The sequence below is a fragment of the Centruroides sculpturatus genome, unplaced genomic scaffold (assembly GCF_000671375.1).
Source record: "Centruroides sculpturatus isolate CEXI.00-Female unplaced genomic scaffold, Cexi_2.0 scaffold1613, whole genome shotgun sequence".
NCBI classification, from domain to species: domain Eukaryota; kingdom Metazoa; phylum Arthropoda; class Arachnida; order Scorpiones; family Buthidae; genus Centruroides; species Centruroides sculpturatus.
The window spans coordinates 49,531-68,833 of NW_019385801.1; the positions used below are offsets into that span (position 1 = coordinate 49,531).

Sequence of the window (19,303 nt, forward strand, 5' to 3'; positions counted from 1 at the left end):
TTATATGATGATCTCAGCATGAGCATCATCAACTGGTAACAGTTTGTGGGTACGTTTGTTAATAGCGGTCGCTCTGCAATGGGAGTGTGCTGCTGTTTGTAGGCATTTACGAACGACGGTGAAAGAAAAATGGCAGCTCCCGCACTATCGATAGTATCGTGTGGAGGAATCTATAATTCTAAAATGAGCTTTTAGAGGCAAAAGAAGGGTCCCAGTTGTAAAATTTAACCATTAAATGGATTATTTGTTGAAAGAGCATTCGAAGTAGCCACGAAAACAATTAGAATGCTCATGTGGAGTTTCGCGGAGGTATGAAAGAACGCACCCTTTATTACATTTCATGATGTACGAGGGTTTTACCCAATTCTCGAACCGTGTTAGAGTGAACCCGTGCTATAAAAGCACCGTGTTATACGGGGATTACCTGTATATGTATACAGTGCACTAAATGTGTTCACAACTAAGAAATTATGTCTGATTATGTAAATTACATTTCAAATGTGCATGTGTGAGCATATTTGAATTGAGTACATTTGTAATAAGTCAATATATGATCATGTGGTTGCTGGAAGTGATTATAGTTTTGTATAATTAGCAACAGTTTGCAAAAGAAGCTGGTGAAAGTTGTAAAAATTTATAACAATGCTGTGAATGTTTCACTTAATTTTTAAATTTTGTAATCTAAGGTGTGTTATTTTACAAAATCCTTTACGTAAAAATAGAAATTGCAAATACGCAAATTCAAAATCTTTAAAAACAGCAAAAATAATTTAATTACATAACATTTTTGGTCATTTTTAAAGACCATCCTTGGGTAGAACACAAAACTGAACTTAGAAAATACAGAATATAACAGATAATTATCCGAACAAAGAATGCTAGCTGGTTGGTTTAAATTAAAAATATAGAATAAAATAAGATTACAAATAAATATAAATAATGAAATAATATATATTGTAAATAAAAATAAAATTAAATACTTACAAATCAACTCTTACAATCTAGCTTTTAAGAGATGGTGTCTAACTTCTACCTCTAATGTCAAATTACTTTATACCAATCATTTAATTACCCATATTATAGCCCAATATTTAGGCGATCATTTGGTAATTTTTGTATATATGCCATACTGTTGTGCAATGTTATATCCTATGTTTGCAGTTCATGTTCTTAATGATGTCATCTATTTCAGTACATTTCCATACATATGTTAGTTAATTAATAGGATCACTTTTCTTCTTTGTCCTGGTAGTAATCCAATCATAAAGTTGGTCTGCATAATTTAGAACCACCTTGTATAACACTAAGCAAGCAATTTCAAAAGTACTTCATATACTATCTACATTTATCTATATATATAAAAATGAATGTATATCTGTCTGTCTGTATGTCCTTCGTGCATTACCACACCCTTTATCCGATTGCCATGAAACTTTGGGAAGTTGTTTAATATACTCCCGCGAAAGTTTCTGGCATAATACTTTATCCTACGATAGATGGCGCGAGTGTATACGAGCATTTCATCGTGAGTTCAATCGATTTCAAATTGTGAAGACCATTTCCCCCCTCCAAAAAATATCTCTATATATGCATTTGTGAATTGTTATTTACGATATTTGTAATAATTTTTGCTTAATCACTTTATTTCAACTATTTTTTGCTAATTATGTATTCGCCTGAATTTTGTTAAAACCTTAACTGTATCCCGAACAACCTGAACATCCCAAAGTTGTAGGAGGAAATTCGCCTATTTTACTGATCTAGGGATCCCCCCATTTTCCAAATTTTAATATCAACTCAAAATAATTTAAAAAAACAAATTACAANCTGGTTGGTTTAAATTAAAAATATAGAATAAAATAAGATTACAAATAAATATAAATAATGAAATAATATATATTGTAAATAAAAATAAAATTAAATACTTACAAATCAACTCTTACAATCTAGCTTTACAAGATTTATACGATGGAATCTTACATTGTATAAATTAGATTACTTTTTTGAGAACACAATCGGTTATATTGCATTCTCAGTGCATAAGCTCAACATGAACAGTGAGTGCATCATCCTCTCACCTTCTACACCAAGGTTATTTGCTTTTATGAAGGTATATAAACCAGGCAGAAACTTAAGACCAATTGTAGATAAAAGTTGTTTGCCTACCACCCATGTTGAATGCATTCTTAACAAATTTATTATGAGCAGCTTCTCATCTATCACTACAGCATTATGCAACCATTAACTCTCATTAGGAAGCTCCAAAACTTGTACTTTTGAAGACAGGTAAATTACAGTCCTCGTCTTTAAAGCCTTATATCTCTGTATAAGATTAAAATCATGTTTTCGTTATCTCAGGACTATCTCCTCTGTAATATCACGCACTCTTCTAGGCTGCTATTGCAAATCTTGGAATTAGCATATGTGACCACATTCTTCCTTCTTTGTATTTGATGACACCACTACATCCAGAATAGCTGTGTCCCTATGGACAGCCCTCTTTCTGGGACCTTGTGTGAGCTGGTCTTAAGATCTTACAATCACTGATTTTACCTGTGTCTAACATCTGTTTGGGCTGCAATTTGAAAAAATTGTAGACCTATAAATTTCCACTGTCATCCATTTGTCCATCCATCATCTGTCTTAATCTCAAGAATGGAGTTAGAGAGATGAAACACAAGACCAGATATGGGAAGATTAGGAGCAGATCCCATGATTAACTATATAAGAACTTCCAATTCAAACTAGAAGTCATATTGTCTCAATTCAAAAATTTTTCCCTGAAGTGTTAAATAGATGACTGGCATGACTATTGTTAAAGGAAAAGTACAATTTGAGGTAAAGAGAAAATATTTTAAATTAAATAAATTAAAAATATAATTAGAAATTGCAGCCTGCATTGTAACAATGTCACAATAAATACTTGCTCATTATATGCTAGATATATCAATGACATCTTGATCATTTGGAAAAGATGCTCTGATGTCTGGTAATTTATTGGCAACATCATCAACCCATAGGCCTCACCTTAAACCTGGAACAAGAAGGTGACTGTGAGATACACATTCTGGTATTCTTCTTTTTGAAGTGGTGCAGTTAAAACCAGTATCTTTAGAAAACCCACCTACAATCCACTCTTCATTCCCTGAGCCTCCCATGACCCTTTGCACTATAAACTGGCAGTGTTTAGGAGTCTAATAAGAAGAGCTTATACTCATTGTCAAGGTGTCTGGGACAGGATGCAAGAATTTAAGTGCATCAGAAAACTTGCTTAATAGTTTGGCTTTAATCTATTGTCATCCAGACCCTTATAGATAAGTTCCATTTGAAACCAAAAGTTGACACAAATGACTCTTCTTTGATTATATTGTAATACACTTGGTCCCTCTACAAAGTCTATAAGGAGATCAGTAAAGCCACTGGCTGTAGGATCATGTACATACAAAAGGAATCCTATTATCTAAACGCTATTATGTAATAACCCTCCCAACACCAGCAGCATTCCAGAAATATATGTTATTCCTCTCAAGGCTGCACATGACCTTCAGTACATTGGGGCAATTTTAATTAAGATCTTTGGATGCCAGACTGAAGGAGCATACATATAATATCCGGAAGTCTGAACCAATCATAGTCCTCACTGTATATGCTCTTTTTTTTGATTCAGTTGATGTTTGCTGACAACATGCTAAAACTATCAAAGTATTAAAAATAGACATCATATGCGTTATGTGGAGGCTTTATGCATCTACAAATATGTGCAAAAAGGTCAATTCCATCAATTATAAAGATATCAACATCTCTGTGGAATGGAGAGATTGCTTTGAGTTGGACATGGCATAACTGGAACTGACTTCTCCATACATCTTCAGGATGCACACCATATATAATATTTATCTATTTTTGTATCTATTTGTCTTATTATTTATAGATTTTTCAACTTATACTTTATTTTATTTTTTATTTATGTTGTTTATTTTTCATCATTTATGCATGTATTTAATTTTATTTTTATTTACATTATTTTTTCATTATTTATCTACACATTTATTTGTAATTTTATTTTATTCTATTATTTTAATTTTTAATTTAAACCAACTGGCATTCCTTGTTCAGAAAATTATCTGTTATATTCTATTTTTGCAAGGTTGATTTTATATTCTACCTGAAGATGGGTCTTTAAAAATGACTGAAACATTCGTAATTAAATTGTTCTTGCTGTTTTTAAAGGTTCCATGAGTATCTGAATTTACAAAATCCATTTATGTAAGATAAAATATACCATCAGTATTACTTTTGTTCATTTAGTTAGGATGCCAAAGAAAATGTATTTGTTGAAGAAAGAACAAGTAATCATCATGCAATTAAACAATGTTCCAGAATATGGGCCAACAAAGATTGGTGCACAACTTGGTTGTCACTTAGGGTTATCACATATTGAGATGCTCAATATAGGACAAATTGACAATAAAAAGATTAATGAAAGAAAATTAAGTATATTAATAATAAAAATTATGACTTATTTGAAATAAATTTAGGTGACAATTAACAATAATTTAACATAATGCTATATGGTTTAGGTAATTATCATCAATAATAATTGAATATAATGCCATATATACAAATACATATTGTTCATTCATTATGTCTGAACTTATATTTTTTATCATTTTTATCATTTCAATAGTTCTACACCATTCTGTAACTTTTAAAAAAATTGTATGCAACTGCTTTTACAATTGATGCTTACAAGCAATTCTGCTTTGATAAGTCAACAAAATCCAATAGCAATTATAACACTTCCTGTCATGACCAAAAATAGAAGTTTGTAGTAGAATGAAACTTTTCATTGTTGGAGGAAAATGTTGTCAACAAAGATTTTTCAACAAGATAATGTACCTATTCATAAGGCAACAATCACTCGACAATGGTTCAATGATCATAACATATCTGTTATGGACTGACCATCATATTCACTAGATCTAAATACAGTAGAACCTCCATTATCCGGACCTCCATTATCCGGATTTTCGATTATCCGGATTTTTCCTTATCCGGATTACCTTCATCCCCAATTAGTCCGGATAATCGAGGTTCTACTGTACTAAAGAAAATCTTTGGAACAGTCTCATATATGTTTACAACAATGGTTGGCAATTTCAAGATGTCAAGAAGCTTGAAAAAGCCATTATGATGGAATGGAGTTAAACTGACAATTCAGTTTTTAAAAAATCTTGTAAAATCAATGCCTAAACAATTAGGATATGTAATTTACAATCATTTTGGACACATCAAGTATTCGAACAATCATAACTGTGAAAATTGTTGAGTTGTAAAGAAAAATGTGTACAATTTTCATAATTAATTAAAAGTGTTGTTAAAAATTATTGGACATGAAAGCACTTTCATTTTAGTATTTTTAAAAATGCTACTTAGTGACTTATAATAATACATGAAAAATAATTTACAATAAGACATTAGAACAGGGATGTCCAACCTGCAGCCCACTTAATATTTTTATGCAGCCCACTGCACCCTAAATTTTTAGGTATATTTTCATTTATTTTGGTAAAGTATATTGTAGAAATTATTCTCGTTTCACTGGATACACCAGTGTTTCTCAATCTCTAATGAATCGTCGCCCCTTTAACGTAGTATTGCCCCTTCAGTAAAAGCTTTACATAGTATCGCTCCCTTCACTACAAAATTCTGATGCTGAGGGCCAAGACTAATGCCAAAGTCATACTGCATTGAATAGACTAGTGACTAATATAATGTTATTTGTTTAATTATTGTACGATATAACAAATAAAATATCTAATTATTCTTAATATAATGTTTTACTGTATCACCCAGAAAATTGTTTTTCACCCCAAAAATATAAATTGTTACTAATCGCCCCCCTCAACATGGAAAAATGCCCACATGGGGGCTATATCACCCCGATGAGAAACACTGGGATACACTATGTCATAATGACGTAATTGCTATTAGAAAATTGTTTTATCTAAAAAACTGTTATGCATGTGGGATAGTACATACTGTTGTAAACAATTCTTTTTGTGCATGAAAAACATCAAAACTGCTGAAATAAATAGGTTGAGTGATTCCCATTTAACTAACATTCTTACAATTAAGACTAGTATCATAAAAGCAGATGTTGACAATATTATAAAAAGGAAGGCAAAGTCAAAAATCTCATTGAATTTATTTTTATTTTGTGTGAGTATAATTTCTATTTTTTACTGTCAATAAATAATACAGTATTTTTTGTAATTATATATGTATTTGTTATTAAAATTTGGTACTTATGCAAAGTGATAGGTGGAGTTATAATAATATAACTCTTATAATCCAGCATATGCAGATGTATAGGAATGCTGCCAGTAATTCAACAATCCAAAACTATGGTTTAATTATGTCTATTTTGGTTGATTACATACATAACTAGATGCATTTTGGGTTGACATCTAGTTATGTATGTAATCAACCAAAATAAACATAATTAAACCATAGTTTTGGATTGTTGAATTACTGGCAGCATTCTTATACATCTGCATATGCTGGATTACAGAATTTTCAAGAATTTTCCAATTAAAATATAGCTGTTATCCCAACAAGAAAGGAAATATTTAAAGCAGTGATTCTCAAATTTTTTTTTGTCACGGTACACTTTTAATAATTTAAAAATTTGGCGGCACACATGATTACTTCACTAAGTACCGCAGGGCAACCGATGATGCCATAACAGTTATTTTTTTTATTTTTTTAAACACAGTTGGTTATTTAGGTCACATTTTCTAAACGTCTTAGTAACTACAGGCAGTAACACCAGTTACAATCTCTAGGAAGGTAGAACCAATTAAACTACTTGTCTGATGTCATTTATGTATGGATATTCACAGTGGCGGCACCCTAAAGTGCTGCAGCATAGTGGTTGAGAATAACTGATTTAAAGTGTTGTTCAAGTGAAAAAATAGCTTTTAAAAAAATCACACAGTTTTTTAAAATGTAATATGTATACACATATAAAGACAAAAGAGAAATTTTTTTAACATTTTGACAAGACTTAACATATGTAAAGTATTTTTTTTTTAAGTTATATTCTTAACTTTAATAAAACATTTTCCAAAAATTTTTGTAAAAAATAGGTTGTGTTACATATTGTGTTAATTGACACTATAAAAGTATTTCAAAATATATTTAATTATTGTTCCCAGCATTTTCTATAATTCATCAGTTTCCATAATTCATTACCCCTCAGTCATGTACATGACAAATTATCGAGTTTCTACTGTAATTTAAAAAAATCCAAGTATACACTTATATATTAATTCACATATATTATGAGTATGTGCCTATTTTGTTATGAATATTATAATAATTGTAACGATGTTTATAATAATTACATTTCACATTCAGAATATATGATGTAATATTACTATAAATGCAGATATGTCACCAATGCATTATAACTGATAGAGAATAAGTATGAAATGTATATTCAAAAATGGAAATAAAAATTTCCATTAATTCACTCTAACTTAGCCAGCTTAATCTGAACTAATTTTGTTCATTTATTTGCTAAATGATCTACCAGAAACAACAGTAAGTCATAGATTAGTTTTTAGAAATATGATGATTTTGTTAAATTAATATGCACTACATATTTTAACATTAAAAAAATGTACCAAATATATTATTAAAAAAATTTTATACTCTATGTATTTAAATATGTAAAAGAGGTCAAAAGGACTTGTAGACCTTTTTGACCTCTTTACATATAACTATGATAAATTCAAATTTATCACAAATGTAAATCATCTCATACAATAATTAGTATTAACACAAGTGACTGTAATGTAAATGTTACATCTATATTTATTAAAAACTTTTTATTACAACACAGTCCTTAATACTTTTCAACCCTGTTGGCACTAAGAGGCCTTTCTTCCAGACCCATCATTGGTTTGGCCAAGTCCATAATGGGGGCAACTGAATGGTAAGGGGGATATTTAAGCAAATACTATATAAACCAATACATGAAACTCCAGGCACTCGGCAGTGAAAAGCGACAGCACTTCCATGTTCTAGCCTGGTTAGCACAATCTCTGAGATGTATGCTTTTCTTTTATGGTTTATGAGGAATATGAGATTTTGTGTGCTTCTTTTCAATTTAGATTTCAAATATGATTCACCACCCTGCATACTGTGAATGAAATGACATCATTTTTTGAAAGACTTGTTGGTTTTGAACAGCAAGCAGATAAACCCACCAAACCTGTCTGGATGGTTGGAGAATATGTGTGCCATATACTTATTGTGGAGAGAATTAGAGGAAAAAATATGATTTTAAATTTCTCCTAATGAGACGACTTATACAGGACTGCATAAAGAACTTGTTCTCTATTGTTTGCCTTAGAGGTGGTAACAATTACACTCAACTCCTTTTTTACTTCTCTTATCTAAATTAATAATTATAATTTAAATTGTTTAATATCATCTGAAAGAAAAGAAATGGCTCAAGGCAGGGTTTGAACCTGCAACTTCTGCTTGCTGTGCAGTGCACTGTGCCCCCTGGACCCCAACCAAGCCTTTGCTTCCAATGTATATAAATAACAGAGTATTAATTATTAAAAATAGCAGATTTATAGCCAGAAGAAACTTACCATTTGACAAATAAAATGACTAAAAAGGCAGTGGCTATTGCAAAAGCAAAAGCTTTAGAAGAGGCTTAATAAAGTTTTCAAAAGGAAAGGTGGTGAAAGGCAGTTGATGAGAATTGCCAAAGCAAGAGATAAGGCATCAAAAGATTTTACCTCTATTAATTAATTAATTTAATTAATTAAACTGATTACAGATGATAAAGGAGTGATATTACAAGATTATGAAAGAGTCAAGGAAAGATGGAAAGAATATTTTAGGAATTTATTGAATGAAGAAAACCCCAGAACTTACTTTATATGAGAATGGAGAGGCAAATGAAGGAGTGGTGCAAGATATTAGCAGAGAAGAATTGGAAAGTGTGCTTAGGAAAATGAAGACAAGGAAAGCAGTAGGCACTGATCAGATCCCGGTTGAAGCTTGAAGAGGTTTGGGTAAGGGGGGAATTGATATCCTCTGGGACCTTATGAAGAAACTCTGGCAGCAGAAGATCCCAGATGAATGGAGGAAGAGCATTCTGGCGTCAATCTTTAAAGGTAAGGGGGATGTACAGAATTGCGGAAATTACAGAGGTATAAAGTTATTGTCCCATACTATAAAGATTTGAGAGAAAATTGTAAAAAGAAGGATTAGGTAGGAATCTGAGATTGGAGAGGAACAGTTTGGCTTTTTGCCAGGAAGGAATACGACTGATGCTATTTTTGCTCTAAAACAGTTGATGGAAAGGCATAGGAAAATGCAGGAAGGTTTGCACATGGTGTTCATAGATCTAGAAAAGGCATATGATAGGGTACCAAGCAGGGCTGTGGAATTGGAGTCGAGGAGTTTTGGTGTTTAGCTGGAGTCAGAGTTGTCAAAAAAATCCGCCGACTCCAACTCCTTTTTACTTACTAACTTGTTATGTATATAAAATGGAAAAGTATTGGAATTGTGTCAAATTTAACCCTTCAAGTTTTTTTTGAAAATCTATACGTTTGGAGACCTCCTGAACCCCTCAAAAACATCAATAAAGGGGAAAAATTCACACATGCGTGTGTTGGCGTCTAATTTGTTTAATTTCTTTATTTTCTGTTCTGAGATATTAAACAATATCTCAGAATGGATAAAGTTTAAGAAACGAAATATGGCACTGTAGCTTGTGCATAAAGGAGCATTAATACTATTAAATTTTGGTTCTTAATTAAAGGTCGACAGGGTGAAGACATAAAAGTGGTCATGTGTCATATCTCTTAATGAATATTTTACTCGTTATTAGTGTTCAAAATTTAAAAAAATAAAATGAAACTCGTCTCTACTCTCAAAGTAAGCTTTTTTGCCATTTTATAATAGTACAGTAAACCCCGTTAAGATGCTCTAACCTATATGGGGACATGATTTAGTTCAACCACTTTGACACTTAATAACTAACTCCTGTGTTAAACCATCTGACCACGATTCTGACCACTCTGACCACAGAAATTATTAGGCTTCAAACAGGGTGAACAAAATCATGCCCCCACACAGTCTAACATCCACACATATAGAAAAAAACTCGAATCTTTTGCATATCTCGAAATTTCAAGGTGTCCTGAGTCCAAAAATGTAAAAATTTGAGAGGGGTCATTTTTTGACTGAGCGCTACACTTTTCATCTGTTATATATAACAGCTGAAAAAGTAAAAATTATTGAATACATATTTATAAATTACTTAGAGAAGTCTTTTAGCTTTGGAATAAAAAGTTTCTACGCTCTATCTTTATTAGGACTCTATTTATTGAATCTTTTATTCTGAGGCCACGTGATGACATCAGAATTTCCAGGTCTCTTTCAGTAACAAGTCTGCCCCTGGTCAGAGTTGGATGGTAAGGAAACGTCTGAGTCAGAATCGGTAGATTTTTACGCGGCTCCACAGCCCTGGTACCAGGCAAGAGATATGGAGACGTTTGAGAGAAATGAATGTTCCAGAAAAATATGTTAGGCTCATCAAGGAAATGTACGAGGGAGCAGAGACCCAAGTTAAGAGTAGTGTGGGCACTACAGAAGGGTTTTTGTTAATGTTGGTTTACATCAGGGATTGGCCCTTAGCTCTTATTTGTTTGACCTGCTAATGGACGTGTTGGTGTGTGACATGAAGTGTGTAGCTCTGTGGAGTATGCTGTTGCAGATGATATTGTGCTGTGTGAACATTCCCAAATCAAGGCTGAGAAGAAAATGGAAGATTGGAGGAAAGTTTTGGAAGAAGGGGCACGAAGATTAGCAGTACTAAAACAGCTTATATGACTCTGAATGGTAGAGATGAGTGTAATATTAAAATCCAAAATGTGCTGCTCCCTTTCGTTCCGAGTTTTAAATATCTTGGGACATTTGTCGAGATGGAGGAAGATTTTGAACTCTGAGGTGCAGCATAGAATTCAATGTGGATGGATGAACTGGAGGAAGCTGAGTGGTGTGTTATGTGACAAGAAAGTTAGCTGCAATCTGAAAGGAAAATTGTATAAATATATGCTGCAATGTTATATGGAGCTGAGACATGGGCAATAATAAGAGCCCAAGAAAGAAAGATGAAGGTGGCAGAGATGAGAATGTTGAGATTGATGTGTGGAGTGTCAAGGAAGGATTAAATAAGGAATGATTTTATTAGAAGTTCTGTTAAGGTGGGTCCCTTGAGCAAAAAGATGCAAGAATGTAGGTTGAGGTGGTTTGGCCACGTAGAGCGAAGAAGCAGCAATTATGTTGGAAAGAAGATTGGAAAACTGGTAGTAAAAGGAAAGAGGAAAAGAGGAAGACCAAAGATGCGTTGGAAAGATAAGGTGGAAGAAGATTTGAACCAGAGGGGACTTAAGAGAGAAGAAGCCCTTGATAGGGAAAAATGGAAAAAAACGTATTAGAGAAGGAAATGCCGACCCCATATAAACATGGGAAAAGGTGAGGATAAAGAAAGAAAGAAAGCAGATTTATAGCCAGAGTATTTAAGATCATTGTTTGGCTATGTATCTAAAGTTGAGAAAATTATCATCTAGGCGTTAACAACCTACAGCTATTGCTACAAACAACTAGCACTTTCAACGAAACTATTTTTGTCTTCTTCAGATTGATAGAACAGTTAATAACCTTCAAATTCAAATTACAGCAACGGCAAACCAGCATTGAAATAAACTCAAAATAGAACAAAACAGAGAATTTGAAAGATGCGCGCTCGATGTCGACACGCATGAGCAATAGATTATTTTGCGAGAATGCAAAATAATCTATTGCTCATGCTCGAGTTGTTTGTAGCAATAGCTGTAGGTTGTTAACGCCTAGATGATAATTTTCTCAACTTTACTTATCCAATATTCGGCGTGAAGTCCAATATTTTTTTTCGGCTATGTATCTATATATTATAAGGCTTTGGGTTGTTTTATTTTTAATTTTTTTATTTTATTAAATTTTTAAATTGTGTCAGAGTTTTTTCTTCAACCGTGTTATTTCAAAATCATATGGAAAAAGAGTTAGGTGTACAACCCTGATGCAAGTGAATTTCGGACAGTCATGAAAACTATATAAACTACTTGTTGAAGCCATCGCATGCAGGCAACTGAGATGGACATTGATAACTTCATGGCATGCAAAGATCAGGTAAAACAGATAAAGTCATGTCTGATAGTGAATTCAAACTCATCAAAATTACCTTCTTAATACTGGAACAAATCACAAACACATTGTATTGGGTTGTTCGGGAAGTAACCATGGAAAAAAACACAATATTTTTATAATAAATAAATATTTTGTTGAATTATTTATTGACCATTTTGGTCAAATATTTGTTGTCATCATTTCTGGTAGAAGCATGATTTTACATTCATAAAAGTTTTGATCATTGCTTACAAAAAACTGATCCAAGTGATTTTTGACATTGTCATTTCAAGTAAATGTCTTACAGTTAAAAAAACTTGTATAGACCGGAACAAGTAATAATCTGAGTGTGCTCGATGTGGCGAGTATGGTTAGTGTGATAATGGTAGGCAAGTATGGTTGGCAAGTCCCATCTAAGTTATAACAGTTTCTGACTAATTACCAAACTTGTGTGAAATTTGACATTATCATGGTAAAACACTACACCTGTTTTGTTGATCAATTCTGGCCGCCTTTTCTGTTTGATGATATTACTCAATTTGTTTCCTCAATAGCAGTACACTTTCGAATCAATTGTTAAAATTGTCTGGTAAAAGCTCCAAAAAAAAAAATTTCCTTTGTTTCAAGTTTGTTTCAAGTAATCATAAATGGTTCAATTTGACAAATTTAATCTCTTAGTGATTTCACGTGTTGTTATTTGGCATTTTGCTTCAATCAGTACCTTTATTTTGTTTTCATTGGCTTCAACTGGCCATCCAGAACGTGGTGCATCTTCAATATTGAAATTGCCACAACGAAATTTTATAAACCAGTTTTGGCACTGTCATTCTGTCAATACATCCTCTCCATACACATCACACAATTTTTCTTGCTTGAACAGCATTCTTACCTTTTCGGTAATAAAAGAGCAAAATATGCCGAAAATGATGCTTTCGATCTTCCATATTTGATGAAACACAAAAAATAAACAATTGCACAAAATCAAACAAAATTTTTTACAAATATGCCTTAAAATGCTAGCTGTCAAAATATATAATGATAATACGGTTTAGAATAAAAATGGTGGGAAAAATACAACTAATCCGTCTAGTGGTAAAAAAAACGAAATTACTTTCCGAACAACCTAATAAACAACTTTTATAGTCCAATAACAAAAACTTTTTAATAAAAAGTTTTGTTCTGTGCATTCCAATTTGGAATTTCATTAATTTAAAGACCTGAGACAGACCTTGGTCAAGGTCAAAAATATTTGTCAAAAGTTTTTTGTTAAAAAATTTTTCTTGCTAGACTTTAAAGTTTGTTTACAGTGTGTTTGAACTCAAACTCACCACCAGCAACAGGAAAAGAAGAATCCACAGAAATGTTTGAAGATTTATCCTTGATAACCAAAATACAAGGAGCTATGTTGCTTGTTATGCTGCTAGCAGAGGATCTTATGCACAATGCAGAGTGCATTTGAATGATCCTGAAGATATTCTCCTGAAAATAAAGTACCACGAAAATGCCACAATGTTAGTTATGCCCCTCTGAGTTAACAGGAAATTTTAGATACCAGTTGTCAGATACTTTTACATCAAAATTTATTATCATCATTATAGAGGGAAACAAAATGTTAGGACTCGGCTATTACAATATGTATGTGTTCCAATGCCCTTAGAAGTTTGTAACTTATGTGTAATGGCATTTGCAACAAAATATATGTGTGCACTTTATTAATGGCAAGGTAAAAACTGCAAAATGTAACAAAACAAAATTCCAGGGAAACAAAATAAAAAGAGCAAAAAGTGTTACATAGATGAACAAACAAAAGTCATGTACTGTATCATGTTTATTTTGTTGTATTACAGTATTAAATAAACATATATTTACAGTTTTTAATATTGTATAAAAATATTGTTGCACAGGAATGAGTACACAAAAATTTCTACAGAATGTACTGTAGCCAAAACAATCAAACCAGACAACAATAACGTTGGAAAGTGTCAACAGTCTTTAAAAGTAAAATATGAGTAACAAACAGCATTAATTTGGCACCAATTTCAAGCCCCTTTGAGTAATTAATTAGTGGATAAAAAGTTCCTATGTTTGACATTAGGTTACATCAATTAATTGTCACCTACAGATGCATTAAAGATTAATATATTAAGTTTAACATTAATATGTTGAGACATATTAATGTTAGACTTAATATGTTGAGAAGGTAAAAACCAATGCACTACTCCATGCTGTCATATGGCAGGGCAGCAGCTATTCACATCAGTTATCTTTGATGTTGAGGGGAATTTCATGTACAGTATTTGTATATATATAGTATTTAATTTACAACAAACTACCCATGTAATACTTTGAGTTGCTTGTCCAAACTTTATTCCATGTCCCCAGAATGATAATCTGAAATATGAGGCTGTGGAGACAATCAAAAGCAAATTTGTTGCTAGAGGAGTTGGAGACTGTAAAAATGGATAGACTCCTGTTTTTTTTAATATGTTCTTTATATTAAGCTTCTAACTGTAATGGTAACCTCCTATCTTGCATTATAATCTCCTGTAACACAAGATATTATCTATGATGATCCCACTACTTCATGATCTTTCTTTGCATGTCACTATTTAAACTACAGTTGATTTACTTTTCAGAAATTTATATTCAAATGAATTCTTTTAGCCATATTTTTATTGTCAAATGACTCATACAAAATGGCTCAGGTTAAATCATGTTTTTAAATACTTTACTTCAAAAACTGAGTTGGAATCAGAGTTGAGGGCTTGGTCATCCAACAGCAATTGATATTAGCCTTTAACTGCCTTAGTCATCCAGCCAATCAATTTGATATGCACTGTTGTACCTTACATTAACAATTCTAATTTATAAACAATTCAAATCTAAAGCATGGTTATCAATATATTTACTATAAAAAATTAAATCAGATTCTAGTTTTACAGATTTATAGAAATTGATACAAGTTACATATTAATTTTTTTTAAATTTTATTTTGTAATGATACAATCCCAATCTAAACGTTTAATTTAATGTCAACTTGCTATCTACTGGCTAATAATTAATTATTATATGCTTTTTATAGAAATTACTATAATGCTAAATCAGATGAATAATTTTTTCATATTTTCCAAATGCGATAATTGTTGAGAAATCATAAAAAAGAGTTATCTGTTTATTTATTTAAAATAAGATAAATATATTTGTTTTTATGTTGATAGAGATGAACTCATTTCTGTGTTTATTAGTTAATTTTAATTAAAAATTTAAAGGTTATTTTCAAATAAATAATAAATTATCAAACTGTTTTACAAAAGTCAAGTAATTTCTTCACAAATCCATTGATAACTTCAACACAAATTTAATTAATAATATGAATAATCACAACAAGTTTTAAAAATTATTCTTTGTACTTTGATTTATAAATAATTTTATAAATTTTAACTTTTTATTAAGTTACTGTTTTCTTAAAACTTTTTATTTGTTTAACACTTAAAAACTTCAGACTGAATATCCTTACACTGAAAATATTTTGAAACAAAATGAAAAGCTTCTTTTATGTTTTAAGCCAGTCTGGAATGTTCAAATTCCAGAAAGACAACTAGCTTTAGTTATTGTTGGAATCACTGATATATACAATTATAAATATTATAATTGTCAAATTCCTAAAAAATTTTGTAAACATAAATTAAACTTTATCTGAAAGAAAATTCCCATAGATTCAATGTAAAATTATTTTAAAAGTTTTAAACACTAACGTGTTTTAAAATAATTATATTACAAAAGTTTAAATTTATTAATAAAAATAATGAATATTTCCAAATATAATGCCTTACAGAACATTAATGCTGATATAATAAATTATTAATACAAAATTCACAACTTTTATTAATATATTAATTAATAAAAGTTGTAAATCTTTTGTATAAATAAGAAATTTAAAAACTTAATTCTTATTACAGGCCTAAAGCACTTATTTATTAAAATTACAAAAACAATTATAATAAATTTTTAATTTTGAAATTAAAAATTCATTATAATTTTTAATTTCAAATATTTCAAATAAAAAATTATTAATTTCAAATTAAAAAGAAACCCAATTTATTTTAAATAACTTAACATTTCTCCAAAACTTAACATTTTCATTGAAAATACATCTCAAAAGAGTCAATAAACTGAGAAATTTTTGAATTATTATTTAAAATATTAAAAATTGTTGAATGCAAAATTATAAAATTGTTGTTAAAATATTCTAAAATTATTCAAAATTAAATAGATTCTAGAAATGCATTATTATTAAACAATAATTTTTCAAAGTTTTGAATTTATCAATCAAATAATGTAGTTTTATTTTAATGAAAAAATCAAGGTGCTGAATTACATATTTCGGTTTTAAATATGCGTAAAAATTGTAAATAGTTTCATATTATTAATTAAATATTTTATTTTATAAATAACATTTATAACTCAAAATAATTTTTATCTTTGATATATACACATATGCATAATTAATTTGGAATTTTATTAGATTATAATAACTTTGTCTTATAGTTTATTTAAAAATTTTCACCAAGTTTTTCACTTGATAAACACCTCTAATGATTTCTAACAGCACATTACAAATTAACAATAACTTTATTAAACATATAAATAATGTTTTAAATTCTTAATACAGTATAAATATAAAGTACAATATAATTATTTTTAAACGTCACAAGTAATAGTGCATATTTATAATCACATTAAAAAATACTTTTGTAAAAAAAAAAATTTAAAAAATAACTTGCATGTATAAAATCAACAATTACTTTACTAAATAATATATTTCCATTCAAATAAATAATCATGATAAATGTGTATATTTCATTGTGATTTCCTATCAAAATCATTGTATATATGTTTTTTTTTTTTTACAGTTCTATTCGATGCATTATTGCTTTTGGTGAATTTTATTTTTTAAATTAAACAAACGACTAATCGCTTATAAATCAATATTTACTGGCATTTTTATAAGCATCGCGATACGATAATCATGCATTTCATAGGCATTCATCTGCACTAAACTCCTATTTATAATTTTGCAAATATTTTTATTATATGATAATGCATGTTAAGTATTTAAACATTTCAAGCATTTAATGACATTACCTCGTATTGCAAACCCGATGATTCTTCACTGTCGCTCGGATTTTGTGGTGATATCAAGGCGATATCAGACATAGATCCGTTACACAAACGTTCAGAGGAGACAGCCATCTTGATCTTCACCAAGATAAAGAGAATGGGTCACCAACTTTACACTGTTGCCAATCTACAGAAACATATAACCTATATTATACGACGTATCGTCATTTGGTGTGGCGTAGAAAAATCATACCACGTTAATCTAACATTTATTTTTCGTATGAGCTTACAATAAATTTTTATTTCATATACCTCAGTATATAATAAAATTAATTGTAACATATATGACTGAGCGTATAAAATGCGTGCAAAGATGGATAGTACTACGAATTGTTTTTTTTTTCGTGATATATACTAAATTATTATAATACTTTATTTCATTTACTACGTGTCATACTTGCATAGCGTAATGCATTTTGTTATGAATGTAATTTCATATCAAATAATACTTTTACGTAAAAAAGATCTTTGAAGAATTCACGACGTAAACCGCACTGTATAAAATTTTCTAATGTATGAAATACTAAAAAGTATCACACTGGATTCCATCTTCTAACAGCAGACAATGTTTTGATATAAATTAGATTAGTTTTGATAAAATTTGGAATTTTTCTACTTTGGAATAAGTGTAACTAGCTTTTCATTTGAACTGAGCGAAGTTAACTTTTTGTTCCCCGTAATTTTGGGGGAAATGATAATAATAAAACAAATATAATAAAGTTGTTTATAAATAATCTTTGTCTATACAAGAAACTTACACGATCATTTACGTGTATTTATAAACGAAAATATTATTACAGTACAGTACAGTAGCGTGCCGTCATTACAAGCGTTGGAAGCGCCGCTTCCCTCGTATTCTCTAAAAAATAAATATTAATTTTAATTATATGAAAATAATCGCACAATATTTTATTATAACCGCATTATGTATCTTATTACAAATTTCTCTACTACACGTGGAAAAAAAAAATTGCTATTGTATATTAGAATATTAGTGGCGGAGTGGAATCTCCTGTATTTTCAGATTACGAAAAGCCAGATTTGCGCATGCGCTTTACAGAGCACCAACCTCACCCGGTTTAGCCGGTGGAAGCCTACGACCTTGGGTGAAAGCTGCACACATATAAAGATTCCAATTCTATCAAGGACCGGTTCTGGGCTGTTAGCCGCCTGCCCACTAGATATTTCGATTACGTGAATAACGAGTAGATTTATAACTTAACCCAACCGATAAGAATTTACTGGTATGTTTTTACGATAGTTCTGTATAGTTGACAGGAGTTTAAAAAATCCATTAAAATATTTGATATATTTATTCCGCTCTCCGATTTTATATTACTCACGGATTTCGATGTTAAACCAGTGATATTACGATTTCGTACATCCCATCTTTAAGGGGATGTAGAAAAAAACGTGTACAATTCTTGTATAATGTTAAAAAATTAACCGTTACTTCGACAGCGTCATTTACAACTAAATTTAATGAATGAGAGAGATGCACCAGGTACAGAAAAGGCTCTAGAATTTATTTTCCTTAAATTTACGATTTATGTATCCGTTGTCGTAAAAATTTGTCTTTCCACTTTTTTCCCGAGACTACAAATATTCGAGTACAAAGTAACTGGTTTCGACTTATTTCTACTTAAGAAGTAGTTAAATAATTAAGCGATTAGGGAATTGGGGACGTAAACAAAACCCTGATGAAAGAGCCGGAATTTTACTTAAACAAAAGCCTAACCGGACCAATATCTAGCCGAGTACAGTGGGACTGATTTCTTCGTAATATTAGATGTAATAAAGACAGAAATTTTTCCAGTTCAATGAAAGTGAGTAAAAGTTGTAAATTTTGGAAATTTCCGTGGAC

The 19,303-nt window shown here is 30.6% G+C and overlaps 1 protein-coding gene across 1 annotated transcript in view; it reads right to left on the minus strand.

The window, feature by feature from the left end:
* LOC111642206 overlaps positions 1-17,511 on the minus strand; it is a 34,679-nt gene extending 17,168 nt beyond the window's left edge. The window contains exon 1 of the mRNA XM_023388502.1: positions 17,404-17,511. Within this exon, the coding sequence (XP_023244270.1) occupies positions 17,404-17,511 (108 nt within the window). The remainder of the gene's footprint in view (positions 1-17,403) is intronic.
* Between the last annotated feature and the right edge of the window lie 1,792 nt (positions 17,512-19,303).